The sequence below is a fragment of the Phlebotomus argentipes genome, unplaced genomic scaffold, assembly GCF_947086385.1.
Source record: "Phlebotomus argentipes unplaced genomic scaffold, Phlebotomus argentipes genome assembly scaffold_18, whole genome shotgun sequence".
NCBI lineage: Eukaryota > Metazoa > Arthropoda > Insecta > Diptera > Psychodidae > Phlebotomus > Phlebotomus argentipes.
This window is the reverse complement of record NW_026776177.1, coordinates 8184068-8199992: the sequence shown is the minus strand read 5'-3', so window position 1 is coordinate 8199992 and position 15925 is coordinate 8184068. Positions and strand designations below refer to the sequence as shown.

The 15925-nt window shown below is 46.1% G+C and overlaps 2 protein-coding genes and 1 non-coding gene across 4 annotated transcripts; 2 read left to right on the top strand and 1 right to left on the bottom strand.

The window, feature by feature from the left end:
• Positions 1-59: 59 nt before the first annotated feature.
• Positions 60-7217, top strand: LOC132259327 (zinc finger MIZ domain-containing protein 1). Of its 2 annotated transcripts, none has more exons than XM_059756902.1 (10): positions 60-825; positions 1440-1549; positions 1635-2128; positions 2190-2838; positions 3497-3840; positions 3905-4254; positions 4318-4462; positions 4527-4705; positions 4868-5273; positions 5337-7217. In XM_059756902.1, the coding sequence occupies exons 3-10, from the start codon at positions 1655-1657 to the stop codon at positions 5481-5483; spliced, it is 2694 nt and encodes an 897-aa protein (XP_059612885.1). In that variant the 5' UTR covers positions 60-825; positions 1440-1549; positions 1635-1654; the 3' UTR covers positions 5484-7217. The 2 variants fall into 2 exon arrangements, with proteins under 2 accessions (XP_059612885.1, XP_059612884.1); XM_059756901.1 differs by having other exon boundaries at positions 61-825; positions 4793-5273.
• Positions 7218-7326: 109 nt separating this feature from the next.
• LOC132259328 (nuclear cap-binding protein subunit 1-like) lies at positions 7327-9995 on the bottom strand. Its single transcript, XM_059756903.1, has 2 exons — positions 9845-9995; positions 7327-9756 (listed from the first exon to the last, which is right to left on the bottom strand). The coding sequence occupies exons 1-2, from the start codon at positions 9882-9884 to the stop codon at positions 7409-7411; spliced, it is 2388 nt and encodes a 795-aa protein (XP_059612886.1). The 5' UTR covers positions 9885-9995; the 3' UTR covers positions 7327-7408.
• Positions 9996-14233: 4238 nt separating this feature from the next.
• Trnav-aac (transfer RNA valine (anticodon AAC)) lies at positions 14234-14307 on the top strand. Its single transcript has one exon. It is a non-coding gene; the product is annotated as a tRNA-Val (tRNA).
• Positions 14308-15925: the final 1618 nt, after the last annotated feature.

Sequence of the window (15925 nt, the reverse complement as noted above, 5' to 3'; positions counted from 1 at the left end):
CAGATTCCCGATGATGGCGCGCGTGATGCACGCATGGCAACCCTGCCTCGTCGCAGTTCCTCAAAAGACTCCACCGATGGTTGACGGCGTCTCCGCGAAAAAGCACTTTTGTCGCCCTTTCCCACGCGAAAATGCCCATTTGTGCGATGTGTGCTCCGCCACGGATTCCTCTAGTGCCCATCACTGGTGACCAGTTGTGAGAAAGTGGCCCAAAGTCACGGAAAATCCTGTGGTAATCAATAATTCCAGCATCGAGTGCCCTACAACTCAGTCTCTCGGGAATTTTTCACCTAAAGTCGCACTTGAGGCTCTCCACCGGAGCCCAAGACACCCAAGAGGCTAGCAGACATTCCCCAGGAAGTGTTTAGTGCAGCAGCAGACTTGGCAGAGCTGGTGAAAGGTGGATTTGAGTGTGGAAAAGTGCAGAAAAAAGTGTCGGAGAGCAAGCCTGCCATCGCCATTTTATGCAAAACACTGGCAACATCGCAGGAACATTGCAAGTGATTCTTGGTCAGACGAAATCCGCCCGGAAATCCTGTCCCAGGAAGGTTCAGCTGACTCAGTGACCATCTGGCGAGCAGCCTGTGCTCCTTGCCAGGTGGGGAGGTGTGGAAGAGCGTGAGGAAGTCACGCGAAGGGGGCGAAAAGTGAGTGGTTCTGTGAGTCTCCCTCCTCCGGACGGATCGATCGATTGAGGGAGATTTGCACTAAGGCAGAAGAGACTGTCTCTGGGATCAGCGGTGATGTCACAGCCTCTCGAGGCCACCCTCAGCCTCCGAGTGCAGTTCTCGCGATCATCTGGCCAGGGAGTGTCTCAGCTTCACAGTGAGTACATTTTCGCATGAGATTTCTGCTGATAAAAGGATGTCGCTCGTTGCACTCGCCAAAGGCATATCTTTGCGAGGGAAGTGAAGAAAAAACGCAGTGTGACCCATTCGAGAGGCAAATCAATCATTTTTTGATGTTATTTTTTAACACATTAATTTTGTGCAATTTTGGTACTTTTACACATTTCCTTAAGACAAAATTCTCAAAAATAAAGTTCTTAAAACACCTTGGATATAAGCAAATTCACTATTAAAATTCTTTCGTGTCAAAATTCCTGTCAAAATAAAAATTATTCGCGAATGTTGACCTAATGAAAACACTCAATAGAGAATTTACAGTTTTAGAACCACTTTAGAACAACTGCTGTTCTAGTTTGCACTGTGAATGGGACACACTGTACAATGCCACAGTATGGAAATGCACTAGAATGCGACGCCCCTTAAAATTTCCGCGTTTTTTAAATGGTGTTTTCACTGAAGTCTTGCTCTTGCCAGTGTGGTTCAATTTCGAGTGCGGGAGGTCGGTTTGTGGCCACAAATAGAAAAATATACGATCTTCTGAGTGTATATTATATTTGGGTATAAAAGAATTTTCCTTGTACACTTTTTCAGAGAGTCACAAAGATTTTTTTCTCATGTGTGAGAAATGATCATGAAATAGGAACGGAGAGAGTAAGAACCAATAAAAATCTCATGGCACGAATTTTCACGCAATATTTATGGTAAGCGAGGGAGAAAGAGAGAGGGAGATGTGGCGAAAGGAGGAGAGGAAAGGGTGACTGATGGATGATTGTGATTCCATTTCAGAACGTTAAGCAATTCACGGTATGAATTCTCAACTGGGCGCCGCAACGGAGGCGACAATGGCCAAGGATCAGTTGCCGCCGGCGAGGAATTACGGGGACGCTTCGATGGGGTATCAGCAGCCGGGGAATCCCTATGGGCAGCAGTTTCAGGGGCAGATGGCGGCGCAGCAGTTTGCGCCGCAGAGTGCGGGCATGATGGACGAACACCACATGCACCAGTTCGCGCACCAGAATCAGCAGCAACAGCAGCAACAGCAGCAGCAGCAACAGGGCATGTACAATCCGCAGGGGCAGATGATGGGCTCTTACGGGCCCGGGTATGGCGGTCAGGGCGGGAGCATGATGATGCCAGGGCGGGATCAGTACGGGAGTATGGGCGGTTTTGTGGGGACTGCGGGAGGGGGTCAGTTTATGGGTGCCGGAGGATCAAATATGCCGCATGGAATGCAGCAAATGAACCAGATGGAGCTCAACTACAGTCCTGTGAAGCAGGAGGTGAGGAGAGCAGCTGATGCTGGGAAAATTGACCTGGCTAATGCGATGTGTGTTCTTGCAGATGATGCCGATGAATCAGATGCCAATGGGACAGTCCATGGCTCAGAGTCAGATGGTGGGACCGAATGTGATGCAGCAAATGTCTCAGATGGTGGACATGAATCCCATGGCGAAGATGCAGGGCATGGCCAATGGGTATCATCAGTCGCGCCGAATGGCACCTTATCCGTCGCCCATGATGCACGCCTCGCAGAAGCGCGCTGCCATGTATCCAGCCATGGCCCAGCAGAATGTTCCTATGGGGCAAATGCAGCAGTTTGCCCAGCAACAGGCCCAGCCAACGCAGCACTTTGCGCCACTGCAACAGCAGCAAGGCTACGTGCGAGGTCCCATGCATGGCAATTATGGGCGCAGCGCCATGATGGGACAGCAGCAGGGCCAGAGGCTCTCCAGCGCCATTCCTTACGCCTCACCACCGTATAATCACGGTCCTGGCGGCACCGGGAGTCCGCAGTACTCGAATCCGGCCGGCGGAACGCCAGTGCCGAATGCTAGTGCGCCGAACTTCCAGCAGAATCTACAGCCTGAGGTGCGACTTGGGTATCAACACAGCCCTGTGCCGGGTAATCCCACGCCGCCGCTGACGCCAGCCGCCCTCATGACGCCCTACATCAGCCCGAATCCCGACGTGAAGCCACCGATCAGTCACAGTGAGTAATCGAAGACTCCACGATCACTTCATAAATCATTTATACATGGTTTTTCTGTCAAAATTACTCTTGAAAAATCGCTTATCATTCGATGAAGGTTCATTTGAATTTGTGTGAGAAGTTCAAATGCAAATTTAATGATCATTTTGATAAAGAGACGCTTTGCGTGCCTGTTTTCTTTCATTCTCTTCATCTTTATGGGCGAACAAATGGAATGAAGCGAATGAGTGACGCCTTAAATTGCATAAAGTGTTTTGAGTTGTAATATCTTGTGGGGCGAAATTGATAAGTTTTATCGGTGGAAATTGCAAAATGGAAGAAGTGTTTCTGGGAAGTCAGTTTTAAAAACATGTATGTTTATACGTGCATTTCATTAACTGGACAATGCGTGTTGCTTTGTGGTGTGCAGAGAGAGTGAGAGAGAAAGAGAGGGAGTCAAGGCGAAAATAGTAGGAAAAAAATCTGCACAATTGACACATTTTTTTTTTTTCATCATTTCAGCCAATATTTGCTTTGGCTATTTTACTCATGAGCTCTGACTGAGAGTGGGGAAGAAAAACATGCACTCATACTAATACGATTGTTCATTTAATGTGAAAATGTAACACTTTTTTCATGTTGTTTCTGTCACATTTTTTCTCCGCTTTTCGTGTCACAGATGATGAAATGCGATTAACTTTTCCGGTGAGAGATGGCATAATTCTTCAGCCCTTCCGTTTGGAGCACAATTTGGCCGTGAGCAATCATGTGTTCCAATTGAAGCCCAATGTCTATGGGACGCTGATGAGCCGAGCGGATCTTGAGCTGCAGCTCAAGTGCTTCCACCATGATGATCAGCAGATGAACACCAATTGGCCGGCTTCGGTGCAGGTGTCCGCAAATGCAATTCCCCTGATTATCGATCGTGGAGAGCCGAAGATGTCACACAGGCCGTTATATCTGAAGTCCGTCTGTCAGCCAGGGAGAAACACTATTCAGATCACCGTGAGCGCCTGCTGCTGTGTAAGTATTCAGTAAGAGAGAAGATGGCGTGTTGGAATAGTTCTAAACTCTATTCTCCCTGCAGAGTCACCTCTTTGTCCTGCAACTCGTTCATCGGCCATCCATCAGGCATGTTCTCCAGGGACTGCTGAGGAGGAATCTGCTGGCAGCTGAGCACGGCATCAATAAGATCAAGTGCCACTTCCAGCAATTGGTAGCAACAAATCGGCCTCCGGATGGCGATGCAACCAATCCTGCCGGCGCAGATTCAGCGGAGAATCCCTCGCAAACTGTGACACTAAAGTGTCCGATTACATTTAAGAAAATCTCCTTGCCTGCGCGCGGTCAGGAGTGTCGACATCTCACCTGCTTCGACCTGGAGTCCTATCTGCAGATCAATTGTGAGAGGGGCAACTGGAGATGCCCAATTTGCAAGTGAGTCGCTGAAATTAATCAATGTTCCTTTCCTTGACTGACTCTTCACTGGATTCTTTTTAGCAAATCCGCTCTGACAGAGACGCTAGAGGTCGACCAATATATGTGGGCGATTCTCAATTCGCTGAGCACGCAGGATGTTGACGAGGTCATCATCGATAGTGTAGCCAATTGGAAGGCGGTGAGGAAGAATGTGGCCATAACTAAGGTGAGAATTGATCAAAATCTCTATTTCCATCGATCTTATTGTATTTTCTTGTTCGTTCTTTTAGCCGGAAAATGATGCTGAGAACAAGCAGATGAACAGCAAAGTGATGAGTCCAGGTTCGACGATTCTGCCCACCTGGGACAACACTCAGGCCATGAGTCCTTACATGTGTCCTGACATGAACACCATCGCCAGTGGCAGCATGATGACCAGTGGCGGCGGTGGAAATGCTTCGGCCAACAAGTGAGTCTTTCATCTTTTGATTGAATTTTGTTTTCTGTTTTATAATTTGCCGTTTTCTTTGTATTCTTTTATTATGTTCTTGCGTAGAAGTCCGTTTGACATTTTCTATGGTAGTGGAGGAGGAGGATTGAGTGATTCAGCTGGGAATTTGTATTTGAACAGTGATTTGGGCGGAGCGACAGGCAGCCAGGGGAATAATAATAATCCCTTGGCCAAGTTGACGGACTCTGTGAACTCGCTGGATCCGCTGGATGCCATGGAGAAGTCGCTGAATGAGAAGATGCCACCGACACCAGGAAGTATTACATGTCCACTGACGCCGGGATCGTCGCAGCACAACAACAGTGGCGAGATGACGCCCACGAAAGTGCCGCCGAATCGGCCGGGCAGTGCACAACAGTCGCAGCAGCATTCCACGATGCAGGGCGCGCGAAAGGGCGTCGAGACGGAGGGAGCAGCCACTGGTGGCGGCGGCGGAGTCCTTCCGGATCCGAGTTTCTCCACGCCGGACTTCAAGCAGGGCGTCTTGCAGGCGGTGATCGATGGCGAGGCCAATCCTGACTTGAATGTGAGTGTGGTTAGTTTATTAAGTGGATTTCAGGGATTTACTGATTGTGTTTATCTGTTACAGTTGCAACTTCTGTCGGACAGCAACATCGATGCAATGGAGTTACTGTCTTATCTGGACCATCCGACAAAGGATCTCAACACACCACCGTCCAGTGGCTCCAGCAACAATGCCAACAGTGACGATCTCATTGCATCGTTGTTCGATTGATCCAAGAAGTGAAGGGAGGAAAACGTGGAGGATAAAAAACGTGATTAGGCATTGGTGGGAAATCAAAAAGAGGAAAAAAAATTAAGAAGCGGAAAGAAAGAGGATTACTGTAAGTTTCTATCTCTGATACAATTCAACTCATAAAGGGTAGTATTTTAGGTACTACAAAATTGATGATAATGATGATGGGGTGAAAAGCATAATTGCACACATATAAAGTATCTAACAAATACATTACAAGAGAACAATTTACAAAAACAAGAAAAAGCTAAATTATCTTTAAATAATTACAATGTAAAAGTTTATTTAATTATTTATGCTTGGATTTTATGGTAAAAGCTTTATTCTCTCTGCTAAAATCTATGGACAAAATTTTAATGATTTTTTATTTCTCTCTGGAGGGGAAAATCACAAGACCACCGATTTTCAAACACTAAGTAAAGAATCACACTCTCTCTATAAACACTGCCATTCTTTGCGAAAGAAGACGTACAGCGTTAAGATAAAATCTGCGCTGTGCCTTTGCTTTCGACGAGGAAAACTTAGAAAAATGAATCACTTATCAAAAAAGAAGAAGAAAGAAATCGAATCAAAAGAAGTATGAAATGAAAATCGACGAGGAAATTGACCTAAAAGAAAAAAAAAGATTTCAAAGAATAATGACAAGAGGTCCATAGAACAGAAATGCAAGTAGTTTAGATGCATAAGAGCATAAAATAGCATTTTAATGATCATGCATAAAAAGATGAACACAGAAGTGAGAGAAATTCATGTAGTAAAAAATTAGACATATAAAGAATATTTGAAGATCTTTCGCAGAAGAAAAAAAGGAACAATTTTTTAAAGGTATGACAATGAAAAAGGGAATACAATACTAATTTATTGTAAATTTTTAGATCGTGAAATCAATCCAAAAATTCACTAATTTATTGCTTTTTTGTGGTAGTTTAATTATTGTTTTGTGGGAATTTTTTTTTAGACTAATTTTACCCAATTTACTTTTGATTTATTGCGCGCACGTCTTTGATTTGCTACACAAAGTCACATTTTTCAATGGAGAAGAAGATGAGAAAATCTATGCACACTCGAGTATTTAACTTTATTGTATTTAATGAATTGTGTATTTATATTAACTATTATTATTATTTTTTTTCGATGAAAAAGATCGAGAGAAACGAACAAATTGATGAATTGCCGGGTGATTGTGCCAAGTTGTGTCATTCATACGAATATTAATTTAAGTTAATAAAAGGTGAGAGATGAGAAAAAGATTGAGGAAAGATCCAAACAGAAAAAAGAACAGAAATATTTAGAAGAACGATTCCCCTCTTTAATCACATATTCAGTGATTTTTATGTACATATATTGAGGATAAAACACTAAAAGGAAAATGGACTAGTAAAGGAAAATCAGTATAGGAAAAATGGAGGTAAAGAGAATTAATCCTTATGGCATTTTTATGTTCTGTAAATATTTTTCGGAGAGAGGAAAATCCTTTTCAAATCTGCGGGAAAGCTAGAAGAAATGAACAGTTTAATTGCAGAACATGTGAGAAGAGTGAGAAGTGAATTACGGAGTGACAAAGGATGTTTTTTCCTCTCTCTGAAAGAAGAATACTTACTCTATAAATAATACTTTTAAGGTACTTACTTCTCTACAACTGCTTGCAGAATGCTCTCAAAATTGCTGGCAGGATATATAAATAAAAAATCATGTATCTAGTCATTGAAAATTGCTGTTTTACTTCATTTATGTTAATATTTTTTTTGTGATTTCGACCATTCAAAACCAGGAGCTTCAGGTAATCTTTTAACTTAAGAGTTTCCCTTAAGAGAAAGACTAATTTTTCTCAATCATTTCAAAATGTGTTTATTTCTATAGTTAAATTGTTGAGAACTCCAATACATTGTCATTTAATGTACAATTTACGCCGTAAGGGCATTGAATTGATGGAAAACGTCCAGAATGTGGTTATCCAAGTCTGATGTGAAGAGCAGCGACTCGAGAGTGCTGCTGTACTTTTGCACTTGCTCATGGTGCATGAGGAAGACTTGCTGCAGTCTTCCGATTGTCCAGCGATACCAGTCAGTGTCGTAGTCTCTGCCGTCTGTGTCGCAACGCACCAGGTGCTCAGACAGGATCATGATGAAGCGCTGGAAGACGATCAGGAAGAGTTTCTTCTGATCCACATTCGCCGCCTCGAGTTTCTCCTCCATGCGTTCCACCATTTCCTCTGTCGGCTTGTCCGCTATTTCGATTTTCTTCTTCTTCGCCGCACTTTCCTCCTCGGAGTCACTCGATGATGACTCCTCACCGGCCAGCCTGTCCTTGGCCTCCGTGAGTTCCGTGCCCAGCTTGATTACGTGCTTGTTCATTTTCTTGATGGTCAAGTGGAGAATCTCCCACAGATACATTTTCGTGAACTCTCCGGTCATTTCCTTGGAGAAGATCCACGTCGCCACGGCCGAACAGTCGACAATTTGTAGCTTCAGCAGCTTCTCCACCAGCACGCACATCATCTGCTCATGGTTCTTCCACAGTTCGAACAGATTATGGAGAATGCATATCTGTGCCTCTTCAGTCTCCGCCAGCGCTTTGAACACTTGATGGAACTTCGAGATGGCGGCGAAGCTGTGACTAAAGCTCTTGGAGCCAAGATTCAGCAGCGTCTGCACGAACACATCAATCTTCAGGGGATTGAAATCGCCGCCATCGCCCGCGTTTTCATCGGGATTCGGCAGATCTCGCAGCACTTCAACCACCTCCTCGGGAGTGCACTTTTGGCGAATGGCCACAACGAGCTGATGGGCAGTCTGGGTGCCTGGCAGCGCCGCAGCGCCCTCAGAGGAGTACTTGTAGATCGGCTCTGGCGCCACGGGAAGCAGGCGCGCGTAGGTTTCGGGCATCATTTCCTTGATCATCTGATGATAGGAGAGACGCAGGCACTTGTGCAACACCTCCTGGATGAACTTCGGCCTCGGATGCTCGGATTCCAGCAGTAGGCAGCTGTCCCAGTCGTCCCAGGACCAGCGGAACTGAAAGTTGCTGAGATGATATGAGAACCAGTTGACGAATCTGTCGAAGCATGAAGTGTTCATCGAGTCGATGCGCATGAAGAGGATCTCCGTGGCCTGAGCCAGGACTTGAGGCATCGTGGCCGGCTGCAGCTTGCACAGCTCAATGAGGATGGATCCGTAGCAGATGTCGAGGTATCGCGGAGTGGGCATGTGGAAGAGTTCCGCGAAGATCACCTCCACAATGCAGTACTCGAGCGGAATCTTACTTTTATACGGGAAGTTGAGCAGATGCGCAGCGCAGTCCTTCCTTTCCACATGGTTAGTCTCGATGATGTGATGGAGGTGCTCCTCAATCAGGAAGCGCTCAATGGAGTGAGCTCCGGGCAAGATGGGTCCATCCGGACAGTCTGTGTAGTCAAACATCCGGTAAACGACCCACGGCATTGGGTAAACATTGCTCTCCTGATGCGACGGCGGATTAATCACCGGCAAATTGTGCTGCAAGGCTTCGCATAGGATGGAATCAAAGGCCAGATATGGGCGAGGAATGTGCTTCTCGGCCCAATTGTCCTGCCTCAGTTTGCGGATCTGCGCCCACAAGCAGTCCAGATACTCCTCTTGCGGATGCGGAGCATCCACTGACCAAACTCTCAAGCAATTGTGGTGTTTCTTCGTCCTCTTGTTTAAAAATACTTCAATCTTCACCAGTAGACTCTCCAGAGCGGACTCCTTCTTCTCGTACAGATCCCTGCCGACCCACGGGAGCGTCGAAAGCACGGCAAAAACGTACCAATCCCGCCTCACTTGAGGCACAGTGTCCTCATTGGACACGTCCACCATATTGTCCAGCAGCTGCAGAAGCGAAGTGGCTGATATGACGTGACAGTTCACCAGATCCGCCAAGAATCTCAAGGAATATCGCGCAGCATCCCAGCGACACATCTTCAGGCTGGACTTGAATGTCTTCACGATGAAGTCCACCAGTTCTCCGCCAAAATTATAGTTCTTGGCATTCAGCAGTCCCACCAGAGTCGTGTAGATTGTGCACTTCTCCGGCATCCGGATGGCACAATCTGAGAGAATGCGGAGAATTCGTGCCCGGAAAGCTCCCAAATCCGCCTCGAGCACCGACACCAAACCCTCCAGATTCGACTCCAGGGACGAGGTACTCTTCTCTCCCACACGAATTATGAGACTCTCGAGGCGATCCTCCACCTCCTGGGACTCCGACATGCGGCGGCGTTTGCGGCCCCGCTCTGAAAAAACCAATTTGCCCAGCACCGCAAACCATTATTATAGGTTATGTCACTTGAGAAGCAGAAAAACTTAATTGCAGGGACTTACCAGGCATATCCTCATCATCATATCCTCTGCGACGAATCATTGTGGCTCGCTTGGAGAAATCCGATCAGTTCTGGGAAGATCCTCACGGTGTTTTCCGTGAAAACGTGAAAAACGAAACACACTGAAACGATTGTTTACGGCGAGGCTGTCAAACTGCGCAAAACAACCCAGCAAACCGCATTTCTGCTGATGTCTGTGCTCACAATTCAGCTGCACTTAAAGTAAAAGTGTTAGAGAAAGTGCGGGAAATTTCAGCTCAAAATTGAACTTTTCTCTCTAAAATTTTCCTCAATATTGGCTTTTAAAACTATGATATATAGCAAAAATCTGAAAATAATAGGGTTTTCCGGCTCTTGCCATGAAAAGAAATCTTTATGGCATTTATATTAATGGGCCAAATTTAGTCTGATATTTCAAGGTACATATCTTACTTGAATCCTTGCCCAGAAACATATAAAAATGTTAAAAAAAAAAAAAAAACAAGGAAGTATCAAGGACTTCATGTTTAAACGTTCAAAAGTTTAAGTTCATAGAAAATTCACTTAAATTCTGGAACTCTGGAACTGAGAAATACATAAAGTTCCATTCTTGCCGCCTTGGCGAGTGCTTAGTAATAATTAACAAGTGCATTTCCATCACTTCAATCCTGCAAAAATTCTCTTGGAAAGGAAGGTGAACTTTGAAAGAAGTTGAGCTCAAGAATTCCCAAGAAAAAAGAGTTAAATGACTGGAATTTCTTCAATATAATAAAAACTTTCCCCTGAAGACGATTCACATTTAAATCAATCAACACACTTTATCCATTTTATGCATTTTTCCACTTCTTCATGCATTTGACCGAACGACAAATTGACCCAATTATTTCCCTCAATCATGAGGACTTTCCACTTTGCTAGCGCTGAGGTGCGTCTTTTTTCCAATGACTGTGCAAAAACTTCCTGAAGCGGCTGGAATGGTAACTTTTCCACACACAAATCAATCCAGTTCTGTCGTGTCGCACCAAGTGAAATCCAGGCGAAAATGGAGAAAAGTGTGTTGAGTGAGGAGGAAAAAGTCTCAAGTGGGTGAAAATCCATCCCTAACATTGCCCTTTCTCCTTCACAGGCACTTGTGAGGCATCTCAGGAGGATTTGCGGTGCAGAACGGAGCGAACATTGGGCCAAATCCTCCTCTTGAGTGCTTCTCTGTGTGTGATTCTCTGTGTTGGCGTGATTTTGGCCATCGTCGTGTTTCCGGGGAAAACCATTGTCGTGCGAAGTGCTGAGAGTCCTTCCCATTGTGATGTGCTGGGAAGCCTTCGTAGGAGTGTGGAGGAACTTGTGTCCACATTCAAGAGCCACTGGAGAAATTTCGAGGAAATTGTGAGTGGGATTCCTCAATTTTAAATCCCAACTTCAGCGTTCCTTTAATCATCTTTGCATTGCAGACTCACTCCAGCGAAGCTTGTGCAGTGCCCAACGTGGCACAGAGTGAGCAGAATGCCGGGAAAAAGGGTGGAAAGCTCATGAAAAGGGACGTGGATGCTCTTCTCGGGAGATCCCGGCGCAGAGACACGGACAGAGTCCACAAGAGACGTGCTGATGAGCGCTTTCGGACAATCAGAGACGAATATTTGCGCTGCAAGAAGGCATCCGAGGGTGAGACGTGCAAGAAGATCTACGAGAAATTGCTAGACATCGTGAGAGACATTGATGACAAGTACGTGACGATGAATAAATGGGTGCAGGAAGTGCGCGAAGAGAAGAATCCGGTGAAGGAGGCCAACGTTAACGTGTATTCGAATGCCACGAAAATCGACGTGAAGAATGTCGTGAATCCAAATCACACCACAGACGCCTCGACGCGTCGAGGAAATCCATCTACAACTCCATCGTCAGATGAGGCGACGGAGAATCATCTGAGCACATCCTCGGAGGTGCCCAAAGTGGCAATTGTAGGTAAAGAGAATGAAGAGGCTGAAGATCCGATTGTGGCGCGCTTCAGTGGTTTCTCGGCGAAAGTCGATGTGCCACGTGTGAAATTCCATGAGGATTTGGGCGACAGCAACCCCTTCGACAGGGTGTCACTCATGCGGAAGCTCATCCCGGGCGAGAAGCCCCTGAAGAGCGCCCACGACGAGGTGAGCTTCCGGACCCATGACGAGAGCGTGAAGGCATGGAGGAAGTCCATGCAATTCGATCAGGCCGCCAGTGGACCCTTCTTCTCCCTGTGCGAGGACTACATGCGACAGAAAACCCCCGCTCCCGTGGTGCCACTCAAGCCGGCAGACAATCGACCCCAGAACACCCCGATTGCGCCCACTTTCGCCCACTTCTGGCCCCTCCAGCCCTCCTCCAACGCGCACCCACAATCATTCGGTGTTCCCGTCACTGGAGAGGCTTCCAAGGCCACGTCCCAAGTCGTCATCAATCCAGGTGAGTTCCTGAGATTCTCAGCATATCACAATAATTGGATTTTACAGTTAGGACCCAGAAATATTGCTGCATTTTGCTAAATCAACTGAAATCTAAATATCCGTGTTCAATGAGTATGAATTGTTGGCGCTAATTTATTTTTCGATAAGACGTATTCACTAGAAATAATTTTCAATCTTGGAGATTCTCTTTGCAAAGTCATGCATTTTTTGCGCAGAACTGTAGATTACGTCTTTAACGTTATGAAATTATAGAAGTTTGAGTAAATGTATTCAAAAGTGAAGCAAGAGAAAACTTTTCTATGCAATTTACAAGTTTAAATAGATTTTTCCAACATCAAAAGTAGTAGTTTTTCCCCAAGGTTAAAATCATATTTTTCCAATTTCACTCTTATAGACGTCTTCCTTGGGATGTGCGTCTCTGGGGGAATAATTGTGTAAGATGAAATATGCGATGAGACGGAATCTCAGTGGGAAATATATTGCTAATTATCCTAATTTCCGCCTGTGATAGCATAACTCATAAAGAATTGCTAATGAAGGGGAATTAAGAAAAATCACCAACTGTCTTCCCTCGGTAGCCTCGAGCATGGGTCTCCAGTCCTTCTGCTTCATCCCAACGCAGCCCGCACAGGCATCGGGTCAGTGGGGAGCGTCACCAATTAATTATGGTCAATATTACGGCGTAAAGCCACGCACTTCGGACGCCAGAAGTGCTGACACGGCGCGAAATGGGTAAATATGGCTTTAAATGAGCGTGAATTATCCATCGAGGGGCTTTTCTTTACGATTCTCAATCCTTGATCTCGACAGATTGGCTGTGAATAGGAATCAAGTGGTTTATTGCTCTTTTCTGCCCTCAATGGCTCTTCCCTATCAGAGTGCCTTTCTCATGCCGAAGCCCTTCCAGAGATCCTTCGACGATTCAGGTGCAATTAGTGCCAAGGCCCTGATGATTGCACTTACTGAAATCTTCCTTTTGTCTTCCCAGAGACTTCTCCAGTGGATCGATTGTATGCAACTTTGCCGAGTGCTCTTGCGGCATCAGCAAATGGCACGGAAAGGCATTTCGAGGAGGCAAGTTGCGAAGCTGGCACAATTTTCTGTCGCACGAACAAGCAGTGCATTTTTCAGGAGAAGTGGTGTGATTCTGTAGTGGATTGCCTGGATGGCAGCGACGAGTTGATGTGCTCCTGTCGCACGAGACTCAGCGCGGAAAGGATGTGCGATGGTCATTGGGATTGTCCCTTTGGGGAAGATGAAATGGGGTGCTTCGGCTGCGAGCCCTTTTCCTTCTCCTGTTTCGACACTCCTGGTGATTTCCGCAGACACGGCCATACAGGATCTTTCCGCTGCTACACTATTAAGGATAAGTGTGACGGAGTGGACAATTGCCTGACGGGGAAGGATGAGAGAGACTGCGGAATTCTGGCCAGAAATCTGCAGAGCTACAGTGAATTATTCTCTTCAAGTACAAGAGGAATCCTCTTCAGGTATAAACTGATAACAGCCCGAAAACCCCAATTCTAAGAGTTGTGTCTTCTTAGAAATCACGAAGGATCCTGGTATCCTGTTTGCGGTGAAGCTTCCCAGTGGTCGCGCGAAGTATGTTCCCAGAGGAGCGAGAGGTCTTCAACTCCTCGGACGACCTTCTCGAATCTCACCCTCTCGGGACCGTTTTTGCGTGAGGCCAAATCCTCAGCAATTAATGACGATTCCTTCACGTCCTCCTGCGCCGATAAACTCCTGCAAGTAGAGTGTGAGTCACTGAAGTGTGGCATGAGACATGATGAATCTGGGGAAAGGACCCTCGAGAGCACTTCCACTCGCATCGTGGGCGGCCTGGAGTCTGACCACCTCGCGTGGCCATTCATTGTGGCGATTTATAAGAATGGCGTGTTCGTGTGCGGCGGAACGATAGTCGATGAGCACTGGGTGAGCACACAAAGAGATTCACTGGGTCTGATGGATCTCGCGTTTCCGTGGTGTAGTTGGTCATCACATCCGCCTAACACGCGGAAGGCCTCCGGTTCGAGTCCGGACGGAAACATTTTTTAATGCAATTTTTGCCCTTCTTCCAGATCATCACCGCTGCGCACTGCGTGCACAAATTCCAGCGCCACTACTACGAGGTAAGAGCCGGAATGCTGAGGAAGCACAGCTACTCACCAATAACCCAGATCACCAGAGTTTCACACGTGATTCCCCATCGCGAGTACGACATGAATGGTAAGCAATTTTTTGTCGATTCACTTTCGTGACGGCAAATGTGCCAGTTTTTGTTGGATGGTGGCGAGAAAAAGACAACACAGAAGCGATCTGAGAAAACAACTTTCAATTTCAGTTGTGATTAATTGAAATATTTTAGGTTGACCAATGAAAAGTAATCCGAGGAATCGATTCGAGTGGAATGTAAATGCCACACATTGCAAAATCTTTAACATAAACACTATGTTTATTTTCCTGATTTGCTTCTCAGACTCCTCAAGCTCAATGTAACATCAAGGCATATTCAATCGACATATCATCGTGATGGATTTCCTTTACAAGATTTGCCTCAAAATACAGATATCTCAGAGAGTCTAAACCGGAAATTGAAAACTCTAGCTTGTAAAGGAATTCGCAGTATTCATAACGAAGGCATCGCACAGAATCACATTTTCATCTCTCCCTCTCTCTCATCCTATGAAAATTCCTGGCACAAGAAGAGAAAATGTTAAGTGTGAGATTCTTTAAGCACCGAGCAAATCCTTTTGTTTTCCCTTTTTGCCTTTTACTCCACCCACTCATAATCTTACGCGTCTAATATGAAAATACCTCTCGAGGATGTCTCTTTGTGCCGGAGTTTAATGGATTTTTCGTCTGTGGCGAAATATCTGCCCTTTAAATCATCGCTGCCTCATTTTCATTGTCCTTTTAACCTCCCGAACTTGACCTCTTGCGAGAACCACACGCCCTTCGGCTATATTATATCACAGAAATGTTTCAATATGATGCTGTGCGTGTTCCTGGAAGTGAAACTGTTTTCCTTCTTAGTAATGGTCAACGATATTGCCCTCCTTCGGACGGAAGTCGCACTCCAATTCAACAAATATGTGCGTCCTATTTGTCTTCCGGATTCTGGGCGATCCGGTCACGGCAATGATTGGATTTGGGGACCTCAGCCGGGCACTCTGTGCACGGTTCTGGGCTGGGGCGCGATTAGAGAGAACGGTCCGGCCTCGAATCAGCTGCAGCAGGTGCAGATTCCGATTCTTGCCGAGTGCAAGGATCAGATGGACATCCTTGGGCGGAGTCTCTGCGCTGGCGAGATGGCAGGAGGACGCGATGCGTGTCAAGGTGAGAAAGAGAACATAAATGCGTGATTAATAATTGGACATCGAATTAAACGGACATGAAGCGAAGTGATGCTAAATTGTTGCCTGTGAATTCTTCTCTCAGGCGACAGCGGAGGTCCTCTCCTCTGCCAGAGCGTCTCAAATTCCGAGGAATGGTACTTGGCTGGGGTCGTGAGTCATGGCGATGGATGTGCTCGACCCAATGAGCCTGGAGTGTACACCAGAGTGGCACTCTATCTCGAGTGGATTCACGATGAAGTGCACTCACAGACTTTACCAAATCAGCACCCGCGGAAAAGCTGCCCAGGCTTCGTGTGTGTCTGGGGAGGA